The sequence below is a fragment of the Pongo abelii genome, chromosome 11 (assembly GCF_028885655.2).
Source record: "Pongo abelii isolate AG06213 chromosome 11, NHGRI_mPonAbe1-v2.0_pri, whole genome shotgun sequence".
Lineage (NCBI taxonomy): Eukaryota > Metazoa > Chordata > Mammalia > Primates > Hominidae > Pongo > Pongo abelii.
In genome coordinates this window covers 130,665,977-130,691,407 of record NC_071996.2, presented here as the reverse complement: position 1 = coordinate 130,691,407, position 25,431 = coordinate 130,665,977, and the positions used below count along the sequence as shown (strand labels likewise).

Here is a 25,431-nt window from a genome sequence, read left to right as displayed (position 1 = left end):
CAGCCTCCCACATAGCTGAGACTACAGGCACGTGCAGCCCAGCTGGCTAATTTTTTTTTTTTTTTTGATAGAGATGTGGTTTTACCATGTTGCCCAAGCTGGTCTCAAACTCCTGGGCTCAAGTGATCCATCCACCTTGGCACTCCAAAGTGCTGGGATTGCAGGTGTGAGTCACCACGCCTGGCCGGATTTTTATGTTTATTGCTTTTTCCCAATATATTGTGAGCTCTTTTTTTTTTCTCCATGGCAGATTAGAAAGGAAGGAAAGAAACATTTATTAAGCTGCTCCTACATGCCAGGCATTGCGGTAGGCACCAAGTCCTACTCATTTAAGTCCGTTAGGTATTAATTTACACACTGAGAAATCAAGTGTTCGCAGGGGCTACAAACTTGCTAAGGATTACATGGTGAAGTGTAATTTTTAGTTGCATAATTAATTAATTACTTATATGATGGGAGTCATCAAGATCTGAACACAAATCTTATTAACTTCAAAGCTCTACTTTTATTCACTAACCATGAGCACACAGATAGCAATGGAGGGAGGCAGACGGTTTCCATGGAGGGGAAGTGGCAGCAGAGGTGAGAAGTCATTGAAGGCAAATGCTAGCCTCACATTGTATTTGGGAGTGGGCCCTGCCTAGTGGAATTGTTGAGTATTACCGCTGGAGTTCACCCCCAAGGCAATTCTGGGAGGTTTGAAAGGTCCAGAGAATTCAGATAGAGTCTCCAGCCCTACTTAGGGGGAAAATCATAAAGCAAAACAAATGTGGGGGATTAGTGGTTTTGGCAAGAGACTTGACAATACTCTGAATCAAGATGTCATTCTTAACTTGGAGGCAAAGGGCTCCTCTGATTTGGAAAGTCAGTTGTATAATTTTGGAACATGTATTACCTTCGTGTGGTTCCGAGAAGTGACATTATTATGGTTGCTGTCAAATTTTCTGTTGATATTGGGAGGAGACCTCAAGGGGAAAATGATAATAAAAGCCTATATTGCCAGATGGTGGGTGAACTGAGATCTGGTCCAATTGCACTAGAAAACTCAACTCCAGTGTCAACTGAAGACTCTGCAGCAGTCTCAAACAGTTCAGCTGAATCTGGAGGGAAGGAAAGGTGGGGGTAGGCTTGGCCATAGTCCAGCACATTCTGATCAAGTTGGAACTCCGAGTCATTCTCAAGAATTTAGTTGAGTAACTGTCCAGTTTCCCTTGCTGCTTCTCAGAAAATATGAAGCTCCATCCACATTCCGGTGGTCCATGGACCACACAGACACATGACCCACTTTGAAAACCTTGGGATGTGGGATGAGAGTGACTGTTTTGCTAAAGAGCTCAAACCAACCTAAATTCTTTGAAAGTCTGAAGGTAGGGTCAACCCCAAAAGGTGGGATTTTAGAAAGAGCAAAACCAAGTAACCAGCTTGTATGTTGGGAAATGGTTAGGTTGATTCTGAACAGAAAAAAATGTAGCCCTCCAAAGGAAGTGTCCAGGTGGATGGAGGTGAATAGGACATGTCATTCTATTTCTGGGAACACTTTCATGACCTCTGAGATCCTTTGCTTATTTCTCTACAAAAGCTGAATATTCGAGAATTCTATTTTAGAAAGAGAAATGTATATAGAAACAGGTGTTCAAGCAGTCACAAAAATTATTCCGGAAAGAGAGTATTCAGATGGCTCAGTGTCAAAAGGCCAAAAAAGAAAGTATGTGCAATCATTAAGTTAGTAGTAAATTATTTTACTGAACCAATAAAAAATTATCATTAAACAGAAATAAAAGATTTAATGTTACTTTGGAAGAGGAGAAAACATTTTTATGCTTCTGTTACCTTTCTGTGACCGGAAGCATCCAATACTCAGTGTTCTGTTTATCTGGTCCCCCAATCTTAGACATTCTCCTCCCCCATTCGATGAGAACCCCAGCAGGGTGTATTTGTTTTCAAGATTGGGTTGCTGAGAAAATAAATTCCCTGTGGTAGAGATAATGATTTGGAAGATCTCAGATCTTGTTCCCAAACCTGTCATTTGGAAAGCATTGGGCAGAGACTCATAAGAAGTCCCAGGGGAACTGGAGTTCAGGAATTTTCATAAAGGAGTGAAGTGGGGAGAAAAAAGGCTCATGGAGTTAGAGGAGGATAACAAAATGGTATTTGCTCAATGTACATGCTGGAAATTACTGCCGCTGGGAAAGAGGTTGTGGATCTTACTTGGATTGGTGAGCAAGGTGGACGTCAAAGGCCCAGGGTGCTTATGTTCCATTTCCCTCTTGGAAGAGAGGAGGAGGAGGAGGAGGAAGTGAGCTGCTTCCTGTGGTGGTGGAGCTTTGGACCCAGCTGTGAAGGGTGGGGCCGTGCCTTCTGTCCAACTGGGCTGCAGAGGTCAGTTTGCTCAAGTAAATTGACTATAAGACTTTATGTCGGGAATGGGGCAGCTCTCAGGAGTAAGCTGATCATTTATCCTTTCATGAAACCATCTGTCCTTCTCTTTTCACATTTTCCTCTTTTGAAACAGGTTTTTATGCTTACTCAGTGTGTCCGTTTTCTCTATATTCAGTTTTGCCCTTCACTTTGGCCTGCCTCAGCCATCTAATGTCCAATTCTACCTCAGGGTATCTCCTGATGCATTTTTCTTTCTTCATCTCTCTCTTTCTCTCCTCTCTCGGTTTCCTAGTTTCAACTCTCCTAAAGGAGTGATCCACATTCTGTCTGTACCATCCTCATCCCAGAGTCAGTTCTCTGTCACTCAGCCAAGTTCTGAGTTGGGCTGCTTTGGGTCAGTGGCTTATCTCGAGCCTTTCCGTGTGGCTGGGGAGACAAAATCAGGTGATAGAAAACCTGGCCATGCCTCCACATAGCTGAGCTGAAAGTGGGGCTCTGACACAACTGTAGAGAATGCTCCCTTCTTGAGAATAACAGCAAAATACAGCATGCCCTTTAAAAGGCACAGCACCTCTGCAGAAGTTTCCTGTAGAGGGAATCTTCTAAAACTGTTGTCTGCAATGTTAGCGCTATAACATTTTGGCTTGTTGCTGTTATGATATGTTTTGGCTGTGTCTCCACCCAAACCTCATTTTGAATTGTAGCTCCCATAATTCCCAAGTCTTCTGAGATGGACCCAGTGGGAGATAATTGAATCAATGGGGTGATTTGCCCCATACTGTTCTTGTGGTGGTGAATAAGTCTCATGAGATCTGGTGATTTTATGAGGGATTTTCCCTTTCGCTTGGCTGTCATTCTCTCTTGCCTGCCGCCATGTAAGATATAACTTTGCTCCTCATTCACCTTCCATCATGATTGTGAGGCCTCCCTAGCCATGTGGAACTGTGAGCCAATTAACTCCTTTCCTTTACAAATTACCCAGTCTCAGGTGTGTATTTATTAGCAGTGTGAGAACAGACTAAATACAAGTTATGTGTTTTTTGTGATAGTGATAGACTCGAACAGAAACACATTGCTTCATCTATTCCCACATGATGACACCTATTCATTCGTGAGAAGGTAGATGAGTGGAATGCTCTTCTGAGTGATGGGGTATTTTTGTTTGGTGCAGTCAAAAGCTTTGTTGAAACAAAATATTTTGTGCTCTTAACACAGGTGGTTGCAACAAAGAAAACCCTCTTAGATTGTTGTGGACAACATGTGGCTGCACTTTGCAAACTGCAAAGCACCAGGCACACTGCTGTTTACAGTGTCAGGCCAACAGCAAGATGGAGGCTCTGCTCAGCTGTGATCTAGCAGTTGCATCTTAGGCAGGAGAACAGTCATAGAAGTTTCTGCAACTCTTCTGTGGCTGGTTTTAAGGCCTGCTTCTGGTGAAACAGTGGAAAGGGCAGTTTTTAACCTTTAGCAGCTCATTCAAGACAGAGATCTTCAAACTGAAGTACATGGACCCTTGGGAGACAAAACGATTCTCAGGAGTTATGCAAGCAACTTGGAAAATTCACTAAAGGATTCCATTTCCAGATTCTCAATTGTCATGTATATCCTTTTGTAGAATTGCTCTATCCAAAAATGGGTGTTTCTTCCAAGTTTTCACTTCCTCTTTCACAATTGCCCTGCCTTTCAAAAGGAAGGCAACCCCTCAACCACCAATTTTTCCCAAATATTACCACCCTGCTTTGTCCCAGGGTGTAAGAACTGTCTGGGGGCTGAATGAGGGCCAGTGCATTGGCTGTTGTCAAGAACAGGAACCTACCAGCTCCACAACTCCTGGGTCAGGGTGTTTCCAACTTTTTGCTTTCATCATAATGGAGGGAGGACTTGTCAGCCTGGAAATCATTCAAATTAATTCTAGATGATAAATTAGTATCTCGCTCTTGGTATATATGTTAGTTTATTCAGGCTGCTACAACAAAATACCTAAGACTGGGTGATTTATGAACAACAGAGGTTTATTGCCCACAGTGCTGAAGGCTGGGAAGTGCAAGGCCAAGGCACCAGCAGATTCAGTGTCTGGTGCGGGCTGCTTTCTGCTTTACAGATGGTGCCTTCTGGCTGCATCCTCACATGGTGGAAGGAAGGGGCAAACAAGCTCTCTCAGTCTCTTCTGTAAGGGCACTCACCTCATTCTGGAGGGCTCAATCCTCAAGACCTAATTGCGTCCCAGATGCCTCATCTCTTAATACCAACACATTGGAGGTTAAGTCGCAACACACGAATTGGGGGTGCAGGACACAAACATTCAGACCATGGCAGTTTACTACTCAGAGGAAGTTAAAAGAATTGAGTGACATTTGTGTAGCACATTTTTTTCATTCACAACTTCTTGTTTATATTGAATAAATTTTATTAGTACCTACCGTTTTGGAAACTAAAATGGAATAGGATTGTTGCTAAACCTGTCTCATTTCAGTAGAAAGTATCATTGATCTTGAGCTAAATAAGCTAATAAGAAATAAAAAGGCCCAATTCATTCACTAACAACTACATTTCCCACAAAATTTTACTTTCGATATTCGGTAATTGTTTATCAAGATTAAAATTTATGTTTTTGATGAATTATATACTACTAATAATTATAATGAAAGCCAATTTTGGAAAAAATTTTAAGAATTAGAGACTTATAATCATAAGTATTTTGTTGCAGAGAAATATAATAGTGTGATCAATATATTATTTTCAAGTATGGAAATACATTGCATTAGGATATATGTGGGGGAATGGAATGGAAATACGAATTTAAAAAATAGCAATGTAAAATTCCTGTTAAAGAGCTTGTGTGCATATATTTTAAGCTGATGCTGGTAAAAATCAGACTGCTGTGACATTATGATTTATTGGATGCATCTAAAATAATGCTGCAGTAGTTTTATTTTAAAGGTCATCATTTATAATACTCCAGAAATTACATTCTTTGTAGCTATTAAAAGAGAAGATGAAAGTTTTAAGATGTTAAAAAAAGGAGGGCTGATATGGTTTGGCTCTGTGTCCCCACCCAAATCTCACCTTGAATTGTAAGAATCTCCACATGTCAAGGGTGGGACCAGGTGGAGATAATTGAATCATGGAGGTGGTTTCCCCTATGCCATTCTCATGACGCTGAGTGAGCTCTCAGGAGATTTGATGGTTATATAAGGGGCTTACCCCTTTGCTCAGTACTCCTGTCTCCTGCTGCCCTGTGAAGAGGTGCCTTCTGCTATGATTGTAAATTTCCTGAGGCCTCCCCAACCATGCGGAAATGTGAATCAATTAATCTCCTCTTTTCTTTATAAATTACCCAGTCTCAGGTACTTCTTCATAGCAGCTTGAAAGTGCGTAGTTTAAAAATTTTTATTATAAGATAATTCTTACAGTAAGAGAATTCTTAGTAGAAGAGCAGAGAAGTCCAAAGGTAGCTAAGCTGGAGTGTCACCAGGGAGAAGGGACACATATGGAGTCAACAAACTGGTTCTGCCACTTACTAGCCTTGTGACTTTGCATAATCACTTAAATTGATTCACTTTTTTTCCTGCACAATGAAAATATTAATTTCCTTACTAAATCATGGTAAGAATTAAGTGACTTGATATCCTACAAGTGATCAAAGGGTCAGTTTCTCTCCACTTTTCCCAAGGCCAGTTATCCCTCATTCTTCCTTCTTTCACGCCCTCACTTATAGTCAAAGTTAGTCTCCTTTCATATCCCCTATTAAACATACTTGATTTATATTCAGAAGGTCCCAAAGTATCTTCTATATGTTCATTTACCAAACCAATATATATTGAGAACTTAATACATTCCAGGCACTATGATGGCACTGGGGATACATCTGTGAATAAAAAAAGACAAAATCGCTATTGTCATAGAGATTATATGGTAACCAAGGACATGTGATGAGAATGCATTGGCTACTCCCAGTGTCCTTTCATTGTTTTGGCTAGTGAGAGACCAGTTATGTTTCTGCAAATTGGCCCATCCATCTGTTGTCTGTCCGTCCATCCATCCATCCATCCATCCATCCATCCATCCATCCATCCAATTAAAATGTACTGAGAAACTCCTAGGTGTTAGGACCATAATCAGGCCTTCTTTCTCTGGAACGTGACCACAACAACACTCCATTTTAATAAAATTCTCCTCTGTACAACCTTTATCACAATACATGTGAATTTTATTTGTATCATATATTTTGGGATTAAAATGTAAATACCTCTGATTTTTCTTTAATTTTTGACTGTGTTTCCTATTTGTTAAAAAATATCAAATGCAATTTAAGTATTCAAACAATTTGCGTTTTCCTTCCAAAACAAGAATTTGTTTTTATTGAGATGTGCTTTAGACAAGCTTGTCCAACCTGCCTTATCTTGTTGTTGTTCTATTTTGTTTTGTTTTAGGCTTTTAGCAGCCTGAAACCATGATTTTTAGTTTCTGTCTCTAGTGATAAGCAGGAAAGAGAGATGAGGAAGGGGCTTTACTGGCCCAACCAGAAACGAAAACCAGGAACCTATGACTGAATTCTCTCCCTTGGGCACCCCTGAGTTTATAACTAAAACAAATTTAAAATTATGGATTTAGGGGTAGGAAAAGATCTGGGTGTTCACAGTGATTCGGTTTCTGCTTGAAACTTTATTATAGAATGTTGTTCTATCACTTACTTGGGAAACAAGTCTTCCACACATATAGCATTGAATTAATTTACTCAGATTTTACCTAGAAATTTAAAAATAGTTGGTAATGGCCAGGTGTGGTGGCTCATGCCTGTAATCTCAGCACTTTGGGAGGCTGAGGTGGGCTGATCACCTGAGGTCAGGAGTTCAAGACCAGCCCGGCCAATATGGCTTAACCCCATCTCTACTAAAAATAAAAAATAAATAAATAAATAAAAATTAGCCAGGTGTGGTGGCACACCAGCTACTCAGGAGGCTGAGGCAGGAGAATCGTTTGAACCCAGGAGGCAGAGGCAGCAGTGAGCCGAGATCGCGGCATTGCACTCCAGCCTGGACAATAAGAGCAAAATCCCCGTCTCAGAAAAAAAAAAAAAAAAAGTTGGTAACATTGATCATTCCTGGTTTCCTTCTCTCTACCTAATTCTCATAGAGACAGGTCTTTTAAAGAAGCCAAAGTTTTTTAAATGATATGTTTCAATTATTTGAGCCAAATATATCTTTTATCAAAGTAAAGACTTCTTTGAGTCAAGTTTTAAAATATTTTTTCTATTTTATATTGATAAAATTAAATTTTATCTCAATAAAAATATAATTCACAAGATAAAATAAAATTCGGCATTTTAACTTTTTTAAAGTTTACTATTCAGAGGTTTTTAGTATATTCATAATGTTGTGCAGCCATAACCACTGCAATTACATCATCCCAGAAAGAAACTCTTTACCTCCCAATTCTTTCCTCTCCCAAACCTTGACAACTATCAATCAATTGCCTATCTATCTGTATGGATTTCCTACTCTGGACTTTTTATATACATAGAATCATAAAATATGTGGCTTCTTTCACTTGGCACAATGTTGTCGAGATTCATTCATGCGGCAGCACATATCAGCACTTCATTCATTTTCATGGCTGAATAATACTCCATTGTATGGATATACCATATTTTCCTTATTTATTCACCCACTGATGGACATGTGGGTTGTGTTCACCTTCTGGATGTTATGAATATGCTTCCATGAATAGTCATGTGCAAGTTTATGTGTGAACATGTGTTTTCAATTATTTTGGGCATATGCCCAGGAGTAGAATTGCTAGATCATATAGTAACTCTATGTTTAACTTTTTGAGGAACTGCCAAAATATTTTTCACAGAGGTTGTATCATTTTACATAAAAATACTTTTATATGTATTTGCTCTATGTGTACAAATATACAAAACTCTATATTTGTATACTAGAAGTTTCCTTTTCTAGTTTCATAAAGTAAAAGAAGGATTTGAGTGAATTTTAACTTGGATGTTCAAGGGAAAAAATTAAACAGAAGAAAATTCCACATAGCAAAATGAAGCAATTATTTATAAATATATAAAAATATATTTTATATTTAAAAATATATATTTTAAAAATATAATATATACACATAATTTTTCCATTTATCAAAAATATATTCATGTTATAGAAAGGGTTTGAAGATTTTTTATTTCTGAAGATAAAAACTGATATTTATTTGGTTTCACCATCACTAAGGAAAGATTGTTGAAGTTACCCTTTAGAAAATATTTCCATAACTATAAAAAAGAAAGTAATTATTTTCAACATTATAATGCATGCTGTGTTTTAAGTGATATATTTATATCTAACAGGAACAGACTTTGACCCAGAGCACAGAACCTTACTTGTCAACTAGAACCTTCTGGAAGAGAAGACTGGCAGAATATTTTTTAAGTACTAAGACGTGCCTGTGATGTGGTCTCTGCACATAGTACTAATGAGGTACTCCTTCGGATTGACCAAGTCCTTGGCCACAGGTCCCTGGTGAGTTTCCTCAGTGTGATTGCCTGCTTTTGTTTCGTAATTTCTACTCAATGTTTGTTCTATGGATGTAAATCATCTGAATGCTTAATATGTCAAAAAGCCAAATCATTCCAGAAAGCTAAAGGTATGTCTGCCATTTCGTGACTCATTTTTATTATTGAACACCAACCCTCTCAATTTTCCCTGAAATGCACCCACATAATCACCAAATGGGAATTTGCACAAGGAAAGGCCCCAGATTCTTGCTCGCTTACTCACTAGGTTTGAATAGCAAAAGACTTATATGCCCAAAGTTTCAGGGTCCCTATAACTAGAAGACTTAGGACAGACTACTTCACAAGTACAGATTAATAACACCCCCAGCCCCCCACAGATGTCCACATCTTTATCTCTGGAATCTGTGAATATGTTATGTTACATGGCAAGATGGCAAGGGGTAATTAAAGCTACACATAGAATTATGGTTCCTAATCAGCTGACATTGAGATAGAGGAGTTGACCTGAGCCTGACTATCTGGATGGGCCCAATATAATGACAAGCATCCTTGGAAGTGAAGGAGAGAAGCAGGAGAGCAGTCGGAGAAGGAGCTTTGACTACAAAAACAGAGGCCAGTGGGATGCAGCAAGAGAGATGCAACTGGCCATTGCTGGCTTTGAAGGGTGAAGGGGACCAGGAACCAAGGAATGTGGGCAGCCTCTAGAATGTAGAGAAGGCAAGGAATCAGATTCTCCCCGGGGACCTCCAGAAGGAATACAGCTCTGCCAACACCTTGGTTCTTGGCAGTCAGACCCATTTCAGACTTCTGACCTCCAGAACTGTAAGATAGTATATATGCATTGTTTTAAGCCTCTGAGTGTGTGGTAACGTGTGACAGCAGCAATAGGAAAACAGGAAACCAATATGAGATTGTTCAACGAGACTCAAAATGACATTGGGAGTTAACACAGGGAAATGTTAAATAGTGAAAAAATACAAAAAGTTCTGAGGATGATGAACAAGCAATTATGCGGAGTGAAAGAAGCGAAGGTGGTGGGAAGGAATACAGTCCAGTCTTAACTGATTTGGAGTGGACGTAGAAGAAATGGAAAGGAATCTTAATTGTGGATTTTTTTTAAAGAAAAAAAAGGAATGATCTTATTTTTTAATATCTACAGTGGCAGAAAGAACAAGTCCAGTGCAGGATAAAGAGACTACGAAGGATCTTCGGACCTGGCCCGAGCTGGCAGGGCCATTCTGTCTGCGATCTTTGGAGCATATTGTCCAACTTTTCTAAGTCTGTTTGCTCTTGTATAAAAGGTTTAAGAAACATGCTGTGCCTACAATCCTTGATGAGATTATATAGAGAGAAGCGACAATTGCTATAAAATGCAACATATCCTATTTAAAAATGTCCAGTGATAATAACTCATTTAACAAGCAAGAGTTGTAAATACATATTCAACCTGATTTAAAGCAGTTGATTCCCAGTGTTTAACACCTCCTTTATATTTTTCTATTGATTTATTTGGTTACTACAATGAAAAGCCAACCTGGCTTGTATTGGAATTATCATGAAAACAGCTGGGGAGAGAGGGAATTTAGTGTGGGAGCCATTAAGTATGGGCTGGACCCAGTTACTCATCTTCCAGATCCACATCTCTGTAAACATCTGTAGTGTCTGTTGGCATCTCAGCAAAAGAGGAAGAAGTAGAGGGTGGAGAACAAAGGCTCACTTAGGACGTGAGGTTTTAGAGAGGAGAAGGCTCTACAGAGAATGAAAGAACAAGGATGGCAGATAAATCACAGCCCAGAACTGAGCCCCAGTTCTCCTACCATCCTTTGGAATGGTGTGACCTGAAGTTCTAACCACAGCTGTTTTAAGCATTAAATAAGATGATGGATCCAGAAGCTGTTTGACAAATATAAGGTCTAGAAAATATATGCAAACGTTTAATGGGTGTTTTGTTTTGTTGTTTTGAGACAAAGCCTCACTCTGTTACTCAGGCTGGAGTGCAGTGGCACGATCTCGGCTCACTGCAGTCTCTGCCTTCCAGGTTCAAGTGATTCTCCTATCTCAGCCTCCGGAGTAGCTGGGATTACAGACATGCGCCACCATGCCCAGCTAATTTTTGTATTTTAGTAGAGATGGGGTTTCGTCATGTTGGCCAGGCTGGTCTTGAACACCTGACCTCAGGCGATCCGCCCACCTCGGCCTCCCAAAGTTCTGGGATTACAAGCCTGAGCCACCACGCTTGGCCTTTTAGTGGTCTTTTAAAATTGCATATGTCCTCTGTTAAAATTTGTTTGTATTAATGAAGTTACCCCAGTTGGATTTCTGCCTCACTTATAAGGCCCTGGACTACATAACTTTTCCCTAAATATTCCATATTATTTCCTTTTTTTCTCCAAACCATCCTCCCAGTCCAGTTAGGTTTCCTTCCACCTTCCCTCCTTCTAGTTGCTTCCACTAAATGGCATTTGGGATACACTGGTCTAGGCAATGTGTATGTCTGAACAAAGCTGCCTCCTTCCCTCTCTCCTGCAGTTTTCATTCTGAGAATCATCTTCTTTCACTCGTCTGTCCCTCCAGGTCTCACTTTCAGAGGGTCCTCACAGTCCCCAGCACAATGAGGACCACACAAGGGGTTCAACACACACTTCTTGGCTGATTAAAAAGAGGAAAGGCAATGATGGCAGCCAGAGAGAGGAAAGCATGGATCTTGTCACTGATGACAAGTCGGCTAGTAGGAGCAGCCTCATAGAAATAAAAAGTAGCTTTCTGGAATTAATTCCTTTACTCTTTTCCTTTTTAATTTGTTTCACATGAAAAGAAACTGTTTAAATTAATCTGCATTTTTGTTTTTCTGTAGGTCACTTATACTCATTCTCTTTTCTGTACAATATGTATATGGGGTAAGTACATTCACTAGCTCTGGTTGCATTGTGAAAATTCACTTTATAGAATGCATAATTTTTGTTATGCTTTCAAAGAAATCACCCTCTGGGACTCAGTTTTCTTACCTGTGAAATGGAGAATAGGACTAAATAAACTCTAAGATTTCTTTTATATTGTATAGTCAAGACTGCTTTCTGAATTGCCTAGGTATTGGGAATTTCTTTATTTTAATATGAACATAACCCTTTCTTTAAAAGTTTTTTTTTGGAGGCAGTCAAGAGGCAGCTGGGCCATTTCAAGATTAAATCAAGAAATACAAGAATAATTTGAACATTTTAGCTCAGAAGAAAAATAAGCCCAGAACATTCTGTAATAAGCTATCTTTCTTCTGCTTCCTCACTGAAGAATCCCAGTCATTAAACTCACCCTCAGATGTGTCTGGGAAATCCCACTGTGGCCTGCCTGCAACTCAGGTTGATCTTGAGACAACTGACTTGGTTTAAATCACTCTAGTGAACACATCCCTATCTGTTCATACTCTCCACCTTGGATTTACCCAATGCAATTTCAGTGAGCCAAGTTATTGTAGGTCTTTTCAAAGCAAATCAAAGTGCAAAATCACCTTCTGTTCTCCTTTTCCTACAAGTTGGGAGCAGAAAACACCTGTGTCAAAGAATGAGGAGCCAATGGTTCTTGGCTCTGCCAAAGATTCATTTCTTAACTTACATAAGACTCAGTTATCTCCTGTATTGAGTAGGGATGATAAGACTTGCCCAACTTTGTTGACATGCATTTGAGAGCATCACCTGAAATAATGAGTGGAAACAATACTGTGATATATACATGTCACAGTATACAGAAAAAATAGAAAATAGAAAAATACATGTAAATAGTACATGTATTTCTCTTATCTGATTTTTAAAAGTTTATTTTTGTGTTATATTCTTTTTCCTGTTATAAAAGTCTGCAGAGTCCTAGATTTTGCTTTTTTTTAAATATTGCACACAAGTAAATATAATTTCTGAATCAAAGATTTTTCTATCCCAGGCTTTCTACCAGCTTGTGGTGTGCAGAGTCTAGAGATTGCACACAGGGAGTGGCCATGCTATCGTTGGGTTTTAAAGGTAGCAGTACAAATTGATGCAGTGTCTGTGGGAAGCAATTCGGTATTACCCATCCGGATTTTGAATGCGTGTACCTAAATGCGTGTACCTATTGACACAGGAGTGTGTCTTTTTGGAATTTGTCATACATGTTTATTCTGATTCATGCATATTGATAAATATGCCCAAGAATACTAATTTCAGGATAGTGTTCGGTATAGACAGAAGGGAGCTCCATAAATTTCCTTCAACAACAACTGGTACGTGGTCTGATGGATAGGCATATGTATTACTTTGGAATGATTTTGAAGACTTTCAATTATGTGAAAACAGCAAAATATAGAGCAATCCACCATTTGGATAAAAATAAAACAAGTGCAAATCACCAAAAGTGTGTTTGTACACATCTATGCATGTGTGCCCATGTGCTTATCTGCCTCGGTGTGTGTGAGTGTGTGTGTGTGAATGAGGTCATTGTATGAATATGCTTATTAATGCCCAGACACCTATTTGAAAAAAATTATCCTATATAGGAGGGAACTTGGGGCCAGTGTTGAAAGAGGGCATTTCTTTTCCTGTTATACTCTTTGGCACCGTTTGAATTTTTAAAATTATGTGCCTATATTATTTGTTTTTGAAAAAAGAAGATGGAATTACAAGTATAAGATATTAGTAACTTCTTTGTTTGAACTTTTTTTTTTTTTTTTTTTTTTCTGTGTGTGTGTGTGAGACAGGGTCTCACTCTGTCACCCAGGCTGGAGTGTAGTGGCACGAGCTCAGCTCACTGCCACCTCTGCCTCCCAGTTCAAGTGATTCTCCCACCTCAGCCTCCTGAGTAGCTGGGATTCCAGGCATGAGCCATCACACCTGGATAATTTTTTTGTTATTTTTAGTAGAGATGGGGTTTCACCATGTTGGCCAGGCTGGTCTTGAACTCCTGGCTTCAAGTGATCTGCCAGCCTTGCCCTCCCAAAGTGCTGGGATTACAGGCATGAGCCACCGCAGCCAGGCTTTGAACTTTTCTATGTGACAAATGTATGTTTAACAATATCTGAGATAAGACAGATACTGACTTTTCCTTTTCTCTCTTTGAAGAAGAGTAACACTAGTTTCCGAGAGTGTGAATGTATTCCCAGTGAATGTGGTTCATACTTTGAATGTTTAATTGTCTGAAATGTTGTGTTTATCTTTTAAAATGAATTTATACAATCTATTTTTGAGGTGCAGACCTCTATAAATTCACCCTCCTCTTTTAAATGTTTATTGGGGAATGTTTACATAGAATAACTTTGCAGAGGCTAAAATCACCTCTTGCTTTTTCCTTTTACTGATCCAAGTCAAAGCTTGATATGTGACTAGACAATTCCTGTTTTTTTTTTTTTTTTGAATCTACTAATCTATTTTAAACTGATTCTTTCCTGAAACATAGTTTTGCTGCAAACATCTCAGTGATGTTTGGCAAAAATAAGCAAAGAAATAATAATAACAAACTTGCCCTTATTATCAAGCCATCTAATCAACTGACCTTATTTTTTTCCCTCTAGTTGTTTTGATATTTCAGTGAACACATAGTAATGAAACCCAACCTTAAATGAACCCAAGTATTCAGTCTAGTTACTTTAAGTGCTTTCATGCTGTCCTGACCTGGGCCCGGGCATTTAATTTTTTTTTAACCTTATCAGGGTGTTTAACTTAGTATTTCTGCATTTATAGATAACAACATTACTCAAAACTCAAGAGGCATATATTTCTGAAACTTCAAATACATTTTTAAACTTAAACTATCTAATCGCTTGACTCTCGTCAAGCTTCAAATTCTTGTATGCTTTTAATGATCCATGAGAATATTGTTTACAAAGATGTCTTTTTAAAATTAGTGCTTAAATATATTTTCTTTTGGATTGTGTCTGAGCATATTTTTCTCCAAAAAATAAGCCTAAACTGTGTGAGTGAGAAGAAAAATAATATATGCTGATTAGACCCTTTTTCCTCCCATACACATATACCTGTTCATATATATGTATATATACATGAATATTCACATATACACATATATATTCATATGCATTCACACATACATATGTATATATGTCTTCCATGGGACTATAAATATTAGTTTTATTGTTTTATGTTTTCCCATCATACAATAGTCTAAAGGCTTGAGTTTACAGCCTTAAGTTTAAAAAGGTTGATCAATCATAAAATTGTACGGCCAATGTATAAATGTTGCAATGATGGCTAGGCCAGATCATGAGCCAGGCAAACCTTTTCTCTGACGCTTTCTTGATATTCCTATCCATGCCCTTGGGTCCTAACACCTAGAGGTGCTTTGTCCACTACACAGGGGCCTAAACCACCACTCGCTCCCCACTGGCAGGCCCAGCCTGGGAATGCACGCTCAGTGCTCATGTTCATTGCAGGGGCATCCTGGTGATTGCTGTTAAGGGATCTGCTTATGGAAATAGTACTCTGGGACTATGCTTTTGTATGGAAGTGGATGATGACTCTAGATATAGGTGATTAGGATTCATGAGAACAAGGAGCTGATTCTTCCCAAAGGGCGTGTGTGTGTGTGTGTGTGTGTGTGTGTGTGTGTGTGTGTGTGTGTGATGCTCTAAAGAGGGTGTTGGAAAGTTTGCTAAAAGTGGGGAAAAGGTCCAAATTATTCAAGTTCAGGAGTTTCTGTTTGAGAAACACATTAGAGAAACCATCTTGGAGTCTCAGCAAATTGTAGGAAGAACAATTTTAATTTTAAGCTCAAGGATGGGACAGAAGAATTGTCCTACGAAGGACAGTTTGATGAGGGAGGAGATACACTGTAGCTGATCTTGAAGATAAAGCAAAACAGGCCCCGAAAAAATACAAGCTTTTCATTTAAACTAGACTCCATTGTCTATGCATGGATTGCCTAACCACATAGTTTACACTCTAAGACTGTTCACAACTTAATAAATTAAGTCTTACCAAAAGGGAGAAATTGCAGAAGATTCCAGTTAAAGCCAAATGACTTTAGAAGGATACTTATTTTCCTTCAGCATCCTCAGTTTTGGAAGCTTCTTGCTCATATAATCAACCCTCCTTATTATTAAGCTACTGTGTAAGTTATTCATCTTTTTATATATCATGATTAGTCTTTTCTTCTCATGGAGTCAAAAGTAAACCAAGAGTACTTGTTATAATGTATGTGTTATTCACCTAGTTAAACGATGAGTACTGATATACTAAATAAGATGCTTCACTTTCCAGAGTGGAAAGAAATACGTTGGTCCTTGCGGAGGAAGAGATTGCTCTGTTTGCCACTGTGTTCCTGAAAAGGGGTCTCGGGTAAGTGATGTAAAAACTGACATGGGCAGCATTCCTGAATTTTGAGAACTTGTGAATATTTAATATAAAGTAATCCCAGATTCTTGGCAAATTTTAGTCCTCGATAATGTTTATGTATTTCACAGCCGATGTTTTTCACATTCTAATAGCAATCTCAATTATATTAGACAGTCTGGGCTTAGAAGACAGACTAGGAAGCTGCGATTCACCCATTGTTTTATACGACACTAGTCTTGTGAATTGCCCTATGGAGGAAGGGTCCTGGTGTGAAATGGTACATACTGGGTCACCATCCTGAAATATGGCATTTTAAAGGCTCTGAGAAGTACTGAAGTTGGTAGAAAAAAATCCAAGTTTGTTTGGTCTTTCCAGACAGTTGACCATAGGACTCTTTCTTGGATTGTCGCTATTGAAACAAGTGGCACAGTGTTCTAATGAAGCGATAGCTGTATTTTTTGTATGCTTATTATGTGCCAGGCACTGTTCTATGAGTTTAAAATGCTTCTGCTCATTGACTTCTCATAAGAACCTTCTTAGGATACCACGTTTGCAGTGCAGGAGACCGAAGCCCAGGAAAGTCAGTGTCTTGCTCAAGTCCACCCAGAACAGCCGCATTGATGACCACGCTAGATCCTCTGTTCTGCAAAGCCAAGAACCTCTTTGGTTACCGTCTGTCAGGTCTCTTGAACATTTGTTAACGTCTCCCTCACGTTCTGATAGCAGCCCACTAATTCATTTGTGATAAAGTATTAGATCAAACAATTCTTTAATTACAATTACTCCCACAATCTCACAAGGAAGTAGTGTGGTATAGAAGTTTGGGACAATTTTTGAGTCAGATCAATGATTCTTTTGAAATGTGTCCTCATCCATTCTCGCTGCTGTAACAGAATACCATAGACTGGGTGGCTTACGAGAAATTTATTTCTCACAGTCCAGGAGGGTGGGAACCTCGAGAACAAGGTGCTGGCAGATCCAGTGTCTTGCTGAAGGCCTGCTTCCTGGTGTGCAGATGGTGTCTTCTCATTGTATCCTCATATGGTGGAGAGAAAGAGCACTCTGGGGTCCCATTTATAAGGGCATTCATCCAATTCATGATGACTCCGCTCTGATTAATTACCTCCCAAAGACCCCAGCTCCTCCTACTATCACCTTGGGGGTTAGAATTTCAACATATGAATTTTGGGGGCCACAAACATTCAGTCGGTAACAGTGTTCAAGTCAATCGTAGGGGGCTGTGCATGACATTCAAAAAGCACAGTACAGTAAAGAGGAGTCTACAAGGACACAAAACACTACCTTCCTGAGAGAAGGGACGACATATTTCTCTCATGGTATTGCTTCATTTTTACACAGCAGGTGTGCAATGGGTTCCTTTGTTGGCCTATTTTACTGGGAGCAGCTACCTTATTGAGCATAAGTTATGACAAATCCACTGATGCTTAAACTGCTTTGTTCCTTCTTCAGTACATCAAAAATTTTGTTCATCAGAATTTATCTTGAGCTTTTTCTTTTTTTTTTTTTTTTTTGTTTTGAGACAGAGTCTCACTCTGTCACCCAGGGTGGAGTGCGGTGGCTCGATCTCGGCTCACTGCAAGCTCCGCCTCTCAGGTTCACGCCATTCTCCTGCCTCAGCCTCTTCAGTAGCTGGGACTACAGGCACCCGCCACCATGCCCAGCTCATTTTTGTATTTTTAGTAGAGACAGGATTTCACCATGTTAGCCAGGATGGTCTCGATCTCCTGACCTCGTGATCCGCCCGCCTCAGCCTCCCAAAGTGCTGGGATTACAGACGTGAGCCACTGCGCCAGGCCAGAGCTTTTTCTTTTCTATTCTTTTTCTTTTTTAGACAGGGTCTCACTCTGTCACCCAGACTGGAGTGCAGTGGCGTGATCTTGGCTCACTGCAGCCTCAAACTCTTGGGCTCAAGTGAGCCTCCCACCTCCACCTCCCAAGTGGCTGGGCCTACAGGCACATGCCACTACACTAGGCTAATTATTTTTTTGATTATTATTATTATTTTTTTTTTTGTAGAGGTGGACTCTTGCTGTGGTTCTCAGGCTGGTCTCAAACTCCTGGCTTCAAGTGATCCTCCCTCCTTGGCTTCCCAAAGTCCTGGGATTACAGGCATGAGCCACTGTGTGCAGCCAGTCTTGAGCCACTTCCATAATATAATTTTAAAAGTGAAGCTTCAAGAAAACAAAGTCCTTAGCTTTTTTGTGTAAATGTGCACATTATATAGAAAAAAAGCCTGGCTTTTTTGTGAGGTTATTAATGTAAATATACCAAGATTGTACAAATGCAAAAAGGAAAAAAGACCTCAGTGCCTCTAAATTTTATGACTTTGAGCTTCAGGACCAAGATAAATAGATTTGATCAGCCCTGTGGCAAGAAAGAGATGAGCCGACCCCAAAACGAAGAGGACCAGTTGCTTTGATAAAGGCACCTCAGTGGGTCTCCCAATGTGAATGAGGCTGAGAGTTGTTTTAGCAGAAAAGGGGATGCTACTGGGTTCCAGCAAGTAGAGGCCAGAAGTGCTGTTCAGCATCTTACAATGCTTAGGACAGTCCCCACACCAAAGAATTATCCATCCCAAATGCCAACTGTGCCAAGATTGAGAAGCCATGTTCTAATCTCACCTCTGCTCTGTGGTGCAAGTATTATTATTTCCACCCTTCAGAGCAAAGAAACTAAATTCCCAACAGTTCTAAATAATTTGCTAGGATGCGGGAGAGCCAGGAATCACACCCAGGTGTCTGGCTTCAACCCCAGCATTTGCTTCATGATTGTGGAAAGATCATTACACAAAGGTACCAACTGCTGGGTTGTAGCATCACTTTGTAAACTCAGGTTGCCACTTGACTCTGACCAAGCCTGGGTTTCCTTGCATGTACCCACATTGGTCCTTCTCTTCCATGTCCTTGGGCTGTTAAACAAGCACAAGGCATTGCATGTGTAGATGGTACACTTTCCACCCTCTAAGCAGTCTCTGGATAGGGAAGGCTCCCGGTCCTGAGCGGCACTCTGCTGTGTGTGTCTCTGTGTCTGCGTGGTCAAGGAGAGCTGTGTGTGCCACGACAGGGAGCGTCTGGTCTTCCTGAGATGAATGGGTTTTCCATGGGAAGGATGCAAGTCGCTGTGACATCTTCCAGCTGAGGATTTGGGAGTGTGGCTTGTGCATAATGGCAGGTGGTTTGGGAAGGCAGCACCCTCAAGTCCTCAGCAGCCGACCAACCTTCTGAGCTGCAGTGACAGCTCACGGGGGGACTATCAGAATAGGAATACACCAAATTCCTGAGGCTTGAGGGATCTGCCTGAGGCTGCACAGCCCTCGAGTGGCATAGCGGGCTATTCCTAAGAAGGAAAGTGTTCCTCTCTTACAGGTTAATGCCTGTAGTAGTAGTAGGTAGTAGTAGGTAGTAGTTTCATCAAACCCCACATCAAAACTGCTATGTCTAAAGCAGTCGTTGACAGGCAAGGCTGGTTCTGTGCTGAACAGCCATGGTTCGTAATGTAACTAGAGAGGAGAGCTAGAGTTAGAGGTGGAGATGGAATGATCTAAGGTGGAGAACCAAGGGGGGCCTCCTTAGATGTCTACAGAATAAAGTCCAGCCCCATCACCGTACTGCTGGAGGCTCACAGTCTAGCCCCAGCATGAGTTTTCATCTGTAATCCCCGTTACTGCCCCTTTGACCCTTTCCAGCTGCAGCAGTTGGGCCACTCATTCACTCTTGAAGATAATCTGAATATTTCCACTTCTCTGCCCTTTTCTGAATGCCTTCCCACTTGCACTCTGCCTCTGTCTTTCCTGTTCTTCTCAAAGGAGCTCAGTGGAGACACCAAACCACAAGGCCTTTCTGCTCATCACAGCCAGCGTTGATGTCTCCCTGCCAGAGCCCCCTCGCAGGCTGCTTACCTGCTTCTCTTTTGCTGTACTTGTCCTGCCCTGCCCTGTAGCTCTGGCTGGATTTGAGTGTGAATGTGCCTGACTTTATTGATTAGATTGCAAGCATACACTTCTTGAAGGTGGTCATGAGAACACAAGTAAAGCATTGATCCTGACTCCTGACCCATTGTAGACACCCATGAAATATAGTTTGCCTACCTTCACTTCTCCCTTTTGTAAACTGGGGGTCATTTTTTGTACTTTGAGATTATTACAGTAGATAGCACACAACAGGCAGTTAATACACATAAATTAAGAAACTAAAATTCAGGGGCCGGGCATGGTGGCTCACGCCTATAATCCTAGCACCCTGGGAGGCTGAGGTGGGCGGAGCACCTGAGGTCAGGAGTTCCAGACCAGCCTGGCCAACATGGTGAAGCCCCATCTCTACTAAAAATACAAAGAATTAGCAGGGCGTGGTGACAGGTGCCTGTAATCCCAGCTATCTGGAAGGCTGAGGCAGGAGAATTGCTTGAACCCGTGAGGTGGAGGTTGCAGTGAGCTGAGATTTCACCATGGCACTTCAGTCTGGGTGACAAGAGTAAAACTCTGTCTCAAAAGAAAAAAAAATAGATTCCAGCCTGGACAGGATTTGGGAGCTGAGCTGGTGGTCAGGCCAGCATGCAGGGGCTCTGTAGGGGGATCTCCCATATCCAAGAGATGAGGTGGACAGAATTAGTGGGGAGTCTCTTCCCCAACCCTAGACTTTCTCCCCACACACTAGCATTTAAGCCTGTTATGAAATGAATAATCTCACATAGTTCAAATTCCCTTGTGAATTTCAGGTAGGATCAGAAATAAGCACTTTGAGCAGCAGCAACAAATAAGAGGGTTGCAGCTCTTGAACCTTTTAAGGTAAAGTGGCACCCTGGTAAGAGCTCCAGGCTGAGGGGAGGAGACTGGAGCTTACCTCCTTGATCTTTGTCAGGTTCAGAGCCCTCACCTGGGACATGAGAATTTTTTGTCCTAGATGGGGCTGGTTGGTCCCTCTCAGCTCTAGCAGCCCATGGTTCTGTGATGTGGGGCGTGGGTTTTCACATATGACAGCTATTTACTTGGTTTCCCAAATGACTTGTGACCAGGCCCTAACATTTCCCTGAACCTCACTATGGCCCGTCTTTAAGGGTGTGAATGAGGTATATCAGGCAGGATTTTCTATTATTCCTTATCAGTTTCAAGGGAGGAAGCTCTCTGTGTTTAATGGTGGGCTCCTTGCAGGGAAAATTACACGTCCTTACAAATTAGAATGAGGACCTTTTATAAGTTATACTTTAGTAACAAGGATGATAACAAAGACACTGTCCACAGTTTTTCCCCATATTGTTTTCTATTCAAGGGAGTATAACAATTGTGAAATTAACAAAATCTTATGATGTGGTGGTTTTACAAACACGGAGGTCAAATGACTTAAAGGTCAAGAATTGTCTTAGTCTTTTTGGTTTGAAAACCAAGATCAAACATGAGTGAGTCATTCTTTCTTCTGAGAATTTCAAATCACTAAAAAACTGCAAGTATTTTCCCTGCGATCTCATTCACTCATCCCTTATACTCCTAAGAGCTTGCATTCCGTGATAAAAATGGAATTTACTTGGGAAATTTTAATTACTGTTAACATTTTTCATTTCATTGAATTACTTGCACTCGAAGTTCTAGAACTCAGTCTCATTATCACTCACACAGCTGTGTTTTAGGACATTTTCTACCTGTAGCCTGATACATGGTTCGGAACAATAATTTTTGTGTCCCCAAAGTTCACTTAAGTCAATTGTGTTCCATTTTGATGTAAACAAGCTCCAGTGACAATTGGAAGTTGGCAAAGGTGGTCTTTTTTCAACCCCTGAGTTTGTTGGGTTTGCTTTTTTGTTCTTCTTGCTGTATCTTCCTCCTCCAAGAACTCTCCGGCTCATTTTGTCACTACTGGAGAATTCCCTGGTAAATGAAGTCCCTGTCAGAGGTGGCAGACTCAGATGTCCTTGGGGAACAGCTGGTGACCTGAATGTGGTAATGGGGAGAGGACGCGCTCAGGATGGGGCTACTAGGAGCTGGACGGTGCATTTGTCATTTAAAGGCATCAGAATTCAGAATTTTTAAAAAACTCAGTGCCTAGCAATTAAACACACTCCCCAGTAAAATTCAGCTCACCAGCTTCCAGTTTATAATTTGGGCTTAGCTTGTTAAAGTATCCCCCCATGTCAAGAACAGGAACTTTGATTTCTGAAGAATAGAAAACTTGCAAAAGTTAAAAGCTGAATCTTCAGCTATAGGATGATCTGTGTAGGTACTTGAGTAAGGATTTTTTTCTTTTTTTAATTCTTTTTCTTTTTTTTTTTTTTGAGATGGAGTCTCTCTTGTCCAGGCTGGAGTGTCGTGGCGCTATCTCAGCTCAATGCAACCTCTGCCTCCTGGGTTCAAGCAATTCTCCTGCCTCAGCCTCCCAAGTAGCTGGGATTATAGGCACCCCCACCGTGCTTGGCTAATTTTTGTATATTTAGTAGAGATGGGATTTTGCCATGTTGGCCAGGCTGGTCTCAAACTCCTGACCTCAGGTGATCCGCCCACCTCAGCCTCCCAAAGTGCTGGGATTACAGGCGTGAGCCACCACGCCTGGCCTTGAGTAAGGATTTCTGGACAGGGTTTGGGAGGCCTAGAGAGTAAGGAAGGATCCCTGCCTGTCATTTAATACTATTTGGCCTATTAATAAATTATAGTGGTAGAAGTAGCAGCAGCAGCTGATGTCTACATGGGAAAATAACTCCAACTAACTAACATCATTTCAGTAGGCTGAGAAATATCTCTTTAAATCCAGCATCCGTGCATGAGAAAAGAGAGAAAAGAACCTTTCATCTGCCTACTACACTGTAGAATGTATTACCTATTTTCCAAACAGACCAAGTCTACGTATAGAGCTAACATAACAAGACTTTCCCCTGGGAATCCTAGTTGTGGTTTGGGTCTGAAGGCAGGTTTGGGCACATCTGCCCTGGTCAGTCACCTCATTAACTTGTCAGTGATTTGCAACAGGGCCTTTGGTCTCCTTATGTGGAGTTCAATTCCATAGCAACAACTGCCAAACTGTGTGACCCAGCATGACCCAGGCTAGGCTGGGTGCAGAGCTCAGCAAATGTGGGGCCACACTGAACTTGTTATTGGCAAGAAATAAGGGCTAGCGATACAGGTGCACTCAAAAGCAGGGCACAGTTTGGGGAAAATACTCTACTATATAGGAAAATAGAAAGCACTTAGTATAAGAATACCTCTTTAGTACAAATGTAACGTCTGACTAATTAGCTAAGATGAGGAATTATAATGGTTTTAGGAAATAAAAGCAAATTTCTCCTTTCAAACAACCATATTCAATAATTTGCCAAGAAATCCACAAACAGCTGTCTCCAAGGTGCTTATTTCTCTATAACACAATCTTTTTTTTGTTTTGTTTTTGTTTTTGTTTTTAGACGGAGTCTTGCTCTGTCGCCAGGCTGGAGTGCAGCGGTGCAATCTCTGCTCACTGCAACCTCCACCTCCTGCGTTCAAGCGATTCTCCTGCCTCAGCCTCCCAAGTAGCTGGGATTACAGGCACATACCACCATGCCCGGCTAATTTTTGTATTTTTAGTAGAGCCGGGGTTTCACCATGTTGACTAGGCTGGTCTTGAATTCCTGGCCTCAAGAGATCTGCCCATCTCGGCCTCCCAAAGTGCTGGGATTACAGGCATGAGCCACTGCACTTGGCCTCTATCACACAATCTTAACTGCAACAAATAATAATACCAATAATAATAGCTTTCCATTCATTTGGCAAGTAACCATTGAGCACTTGCCACATGCCAGGCATCCAACCAGGCCATGGAGGCCTCAGTCATAAAGAAGAAAGTCCCTGCAGCCTGGAGCTCAGAGCCAAACCAAGAGACAGACAAGACTCCCCTCCGGCCACTATTTCTGGCTGCCTGACGAGCGCCAGGCACTGTTCGAGGTGCTCAGGTCACATCAGGGAAAAGACGAGACAAAAAATCCTTGCTCCCTCCCCAGGTGGACAATTTGGTGCTCTGGCTTGCTTTGCATGGGAGCATATGGGGATCAGGGCACAGGCAGATGTGGGTTAGCATTTGAGCTTGAACCGGGTGGAATTAGAACTCTCCTAGCCACAGTCTGGAGGAGGAGCCTTCTATCAGTTGCTATGGCTATGTAACAAATGACCATATACGTGGTGGCTTAATACAACAGAAGTGTATTCTCTAGAGGCCAGAAGTCCAAAAGCAAGCTGCTGGCACTGCCAGGCTCCCTCCACGGCTCTGGGGGAGAACCTGCTCCTCGCCTCCTTCCACTCCTTGTGGTGTCAGCAGTCCTTGGCATTTCTCGGTTCCTGGCGGCCTCACTCCAGTCTCTGCCTCTGTCTTCACGTCACCTGCTCCTCTGTGTGTCCACATCAATCTCCCTCTGCGTCCTCCTTATAAAGGTGCATGTAGTAGCATTTAGGGCCCACCTAAATCACCCAGGAGAAACTCTTCAGCTTAAGACCCTTCACTTTATCAGGTCTTTTGCTGTCTAAGGCAATAGTCACAGGCTCTGGGCTTAAGACATGTCGTATCTTTTTTTGTGGTGCCATTCAGCTCCCTACAAGTGTTCAGACAAGGGGAACAGCCTCCTCTCGGGCCCTGAAGTGGGAAGGAGACAGGCTGGCATGTTTGAGGGACTGAAACGTGACTAGAGAGAGGTTTGACCACAGTGGGTAAGGAACCCGGCAGCATGCAATGCAGCTTAAAAAGCAGACAGGGGCAGGGTATGTTGGCTCATGCCTGTAATCCCAGCACTTTGGGAGGCCAAGGTGGGTGGATCATGAGGTCAGGAGTTCAAGACCAGCCTGGCTAACATGGCGAAACCCTGTCTCTACTAAAAAAATACAAAAATCAGCTGGGCATGGTGGCGGGTGCCTGTAATCCCAGCTACTGGGGAGGCTGAGGCAGAGAATTGCTTGAACCTGGGAGGCGGAGGCTGCAGTGGGCTGAGATCGCACCACTGCACTCCAGCCTGGGTGACAGAGTGTGACTCCATCTTTAAAAAAAAAAAAAAAAAAAGAAAGAAAGAAAAGAAAAAGAAAAAAAAGCAGACAGGTTTTCCTGCGTAATAAGAAATTTTTGAAAGATTTTTAAGAAGGGAAGAAGCAGATTGGATTTATGTTATAAGATGATCTGGTGCTGTTTGGAGAATGTGGCTGGCGGCAGGTAGGTAATGTTAGGGAAAACCTGTTACAAGGCTGCTGCAGTCATGCAGGTGGGAAGTCTTGGT

The 25,431-nt window shown here is 41.3% G+C and overlaps 1 protein-coding gene across 2 annotated transcripts in view; it reads left to right on the top strand.

Moving 5' to 3' along the window:
• COL4A4 (collagen type IV alpha 4 chain) overlaps positions 1-25,431 on the top strand; it is a 155,593-nt gene that overhangs the window by 8,162 nt on the left and 122,000 nt on the right. For both annotated transcript variants that reach the window (XM_054549909.2, XM_063713074.1), the window contains exons 2-4: positions 8,729-8,900; positions 11,751-11,793; positions 16,126-16,203. In XM_054549909.2, coding sequence (XP_054405884.1) covers positions 8,830-8,900; positions 11,751-11,793; positions 16,126-16,203 — 192 coding nt within the window. In that variant the 5' untranslated portion in view covers positions 8,729-8,829. The remainder of the gene's footprint in view (positions 1-8,728; positions 8,901-11,750; positions 11,794-16,125; positions 16,204-25,431) is intronic.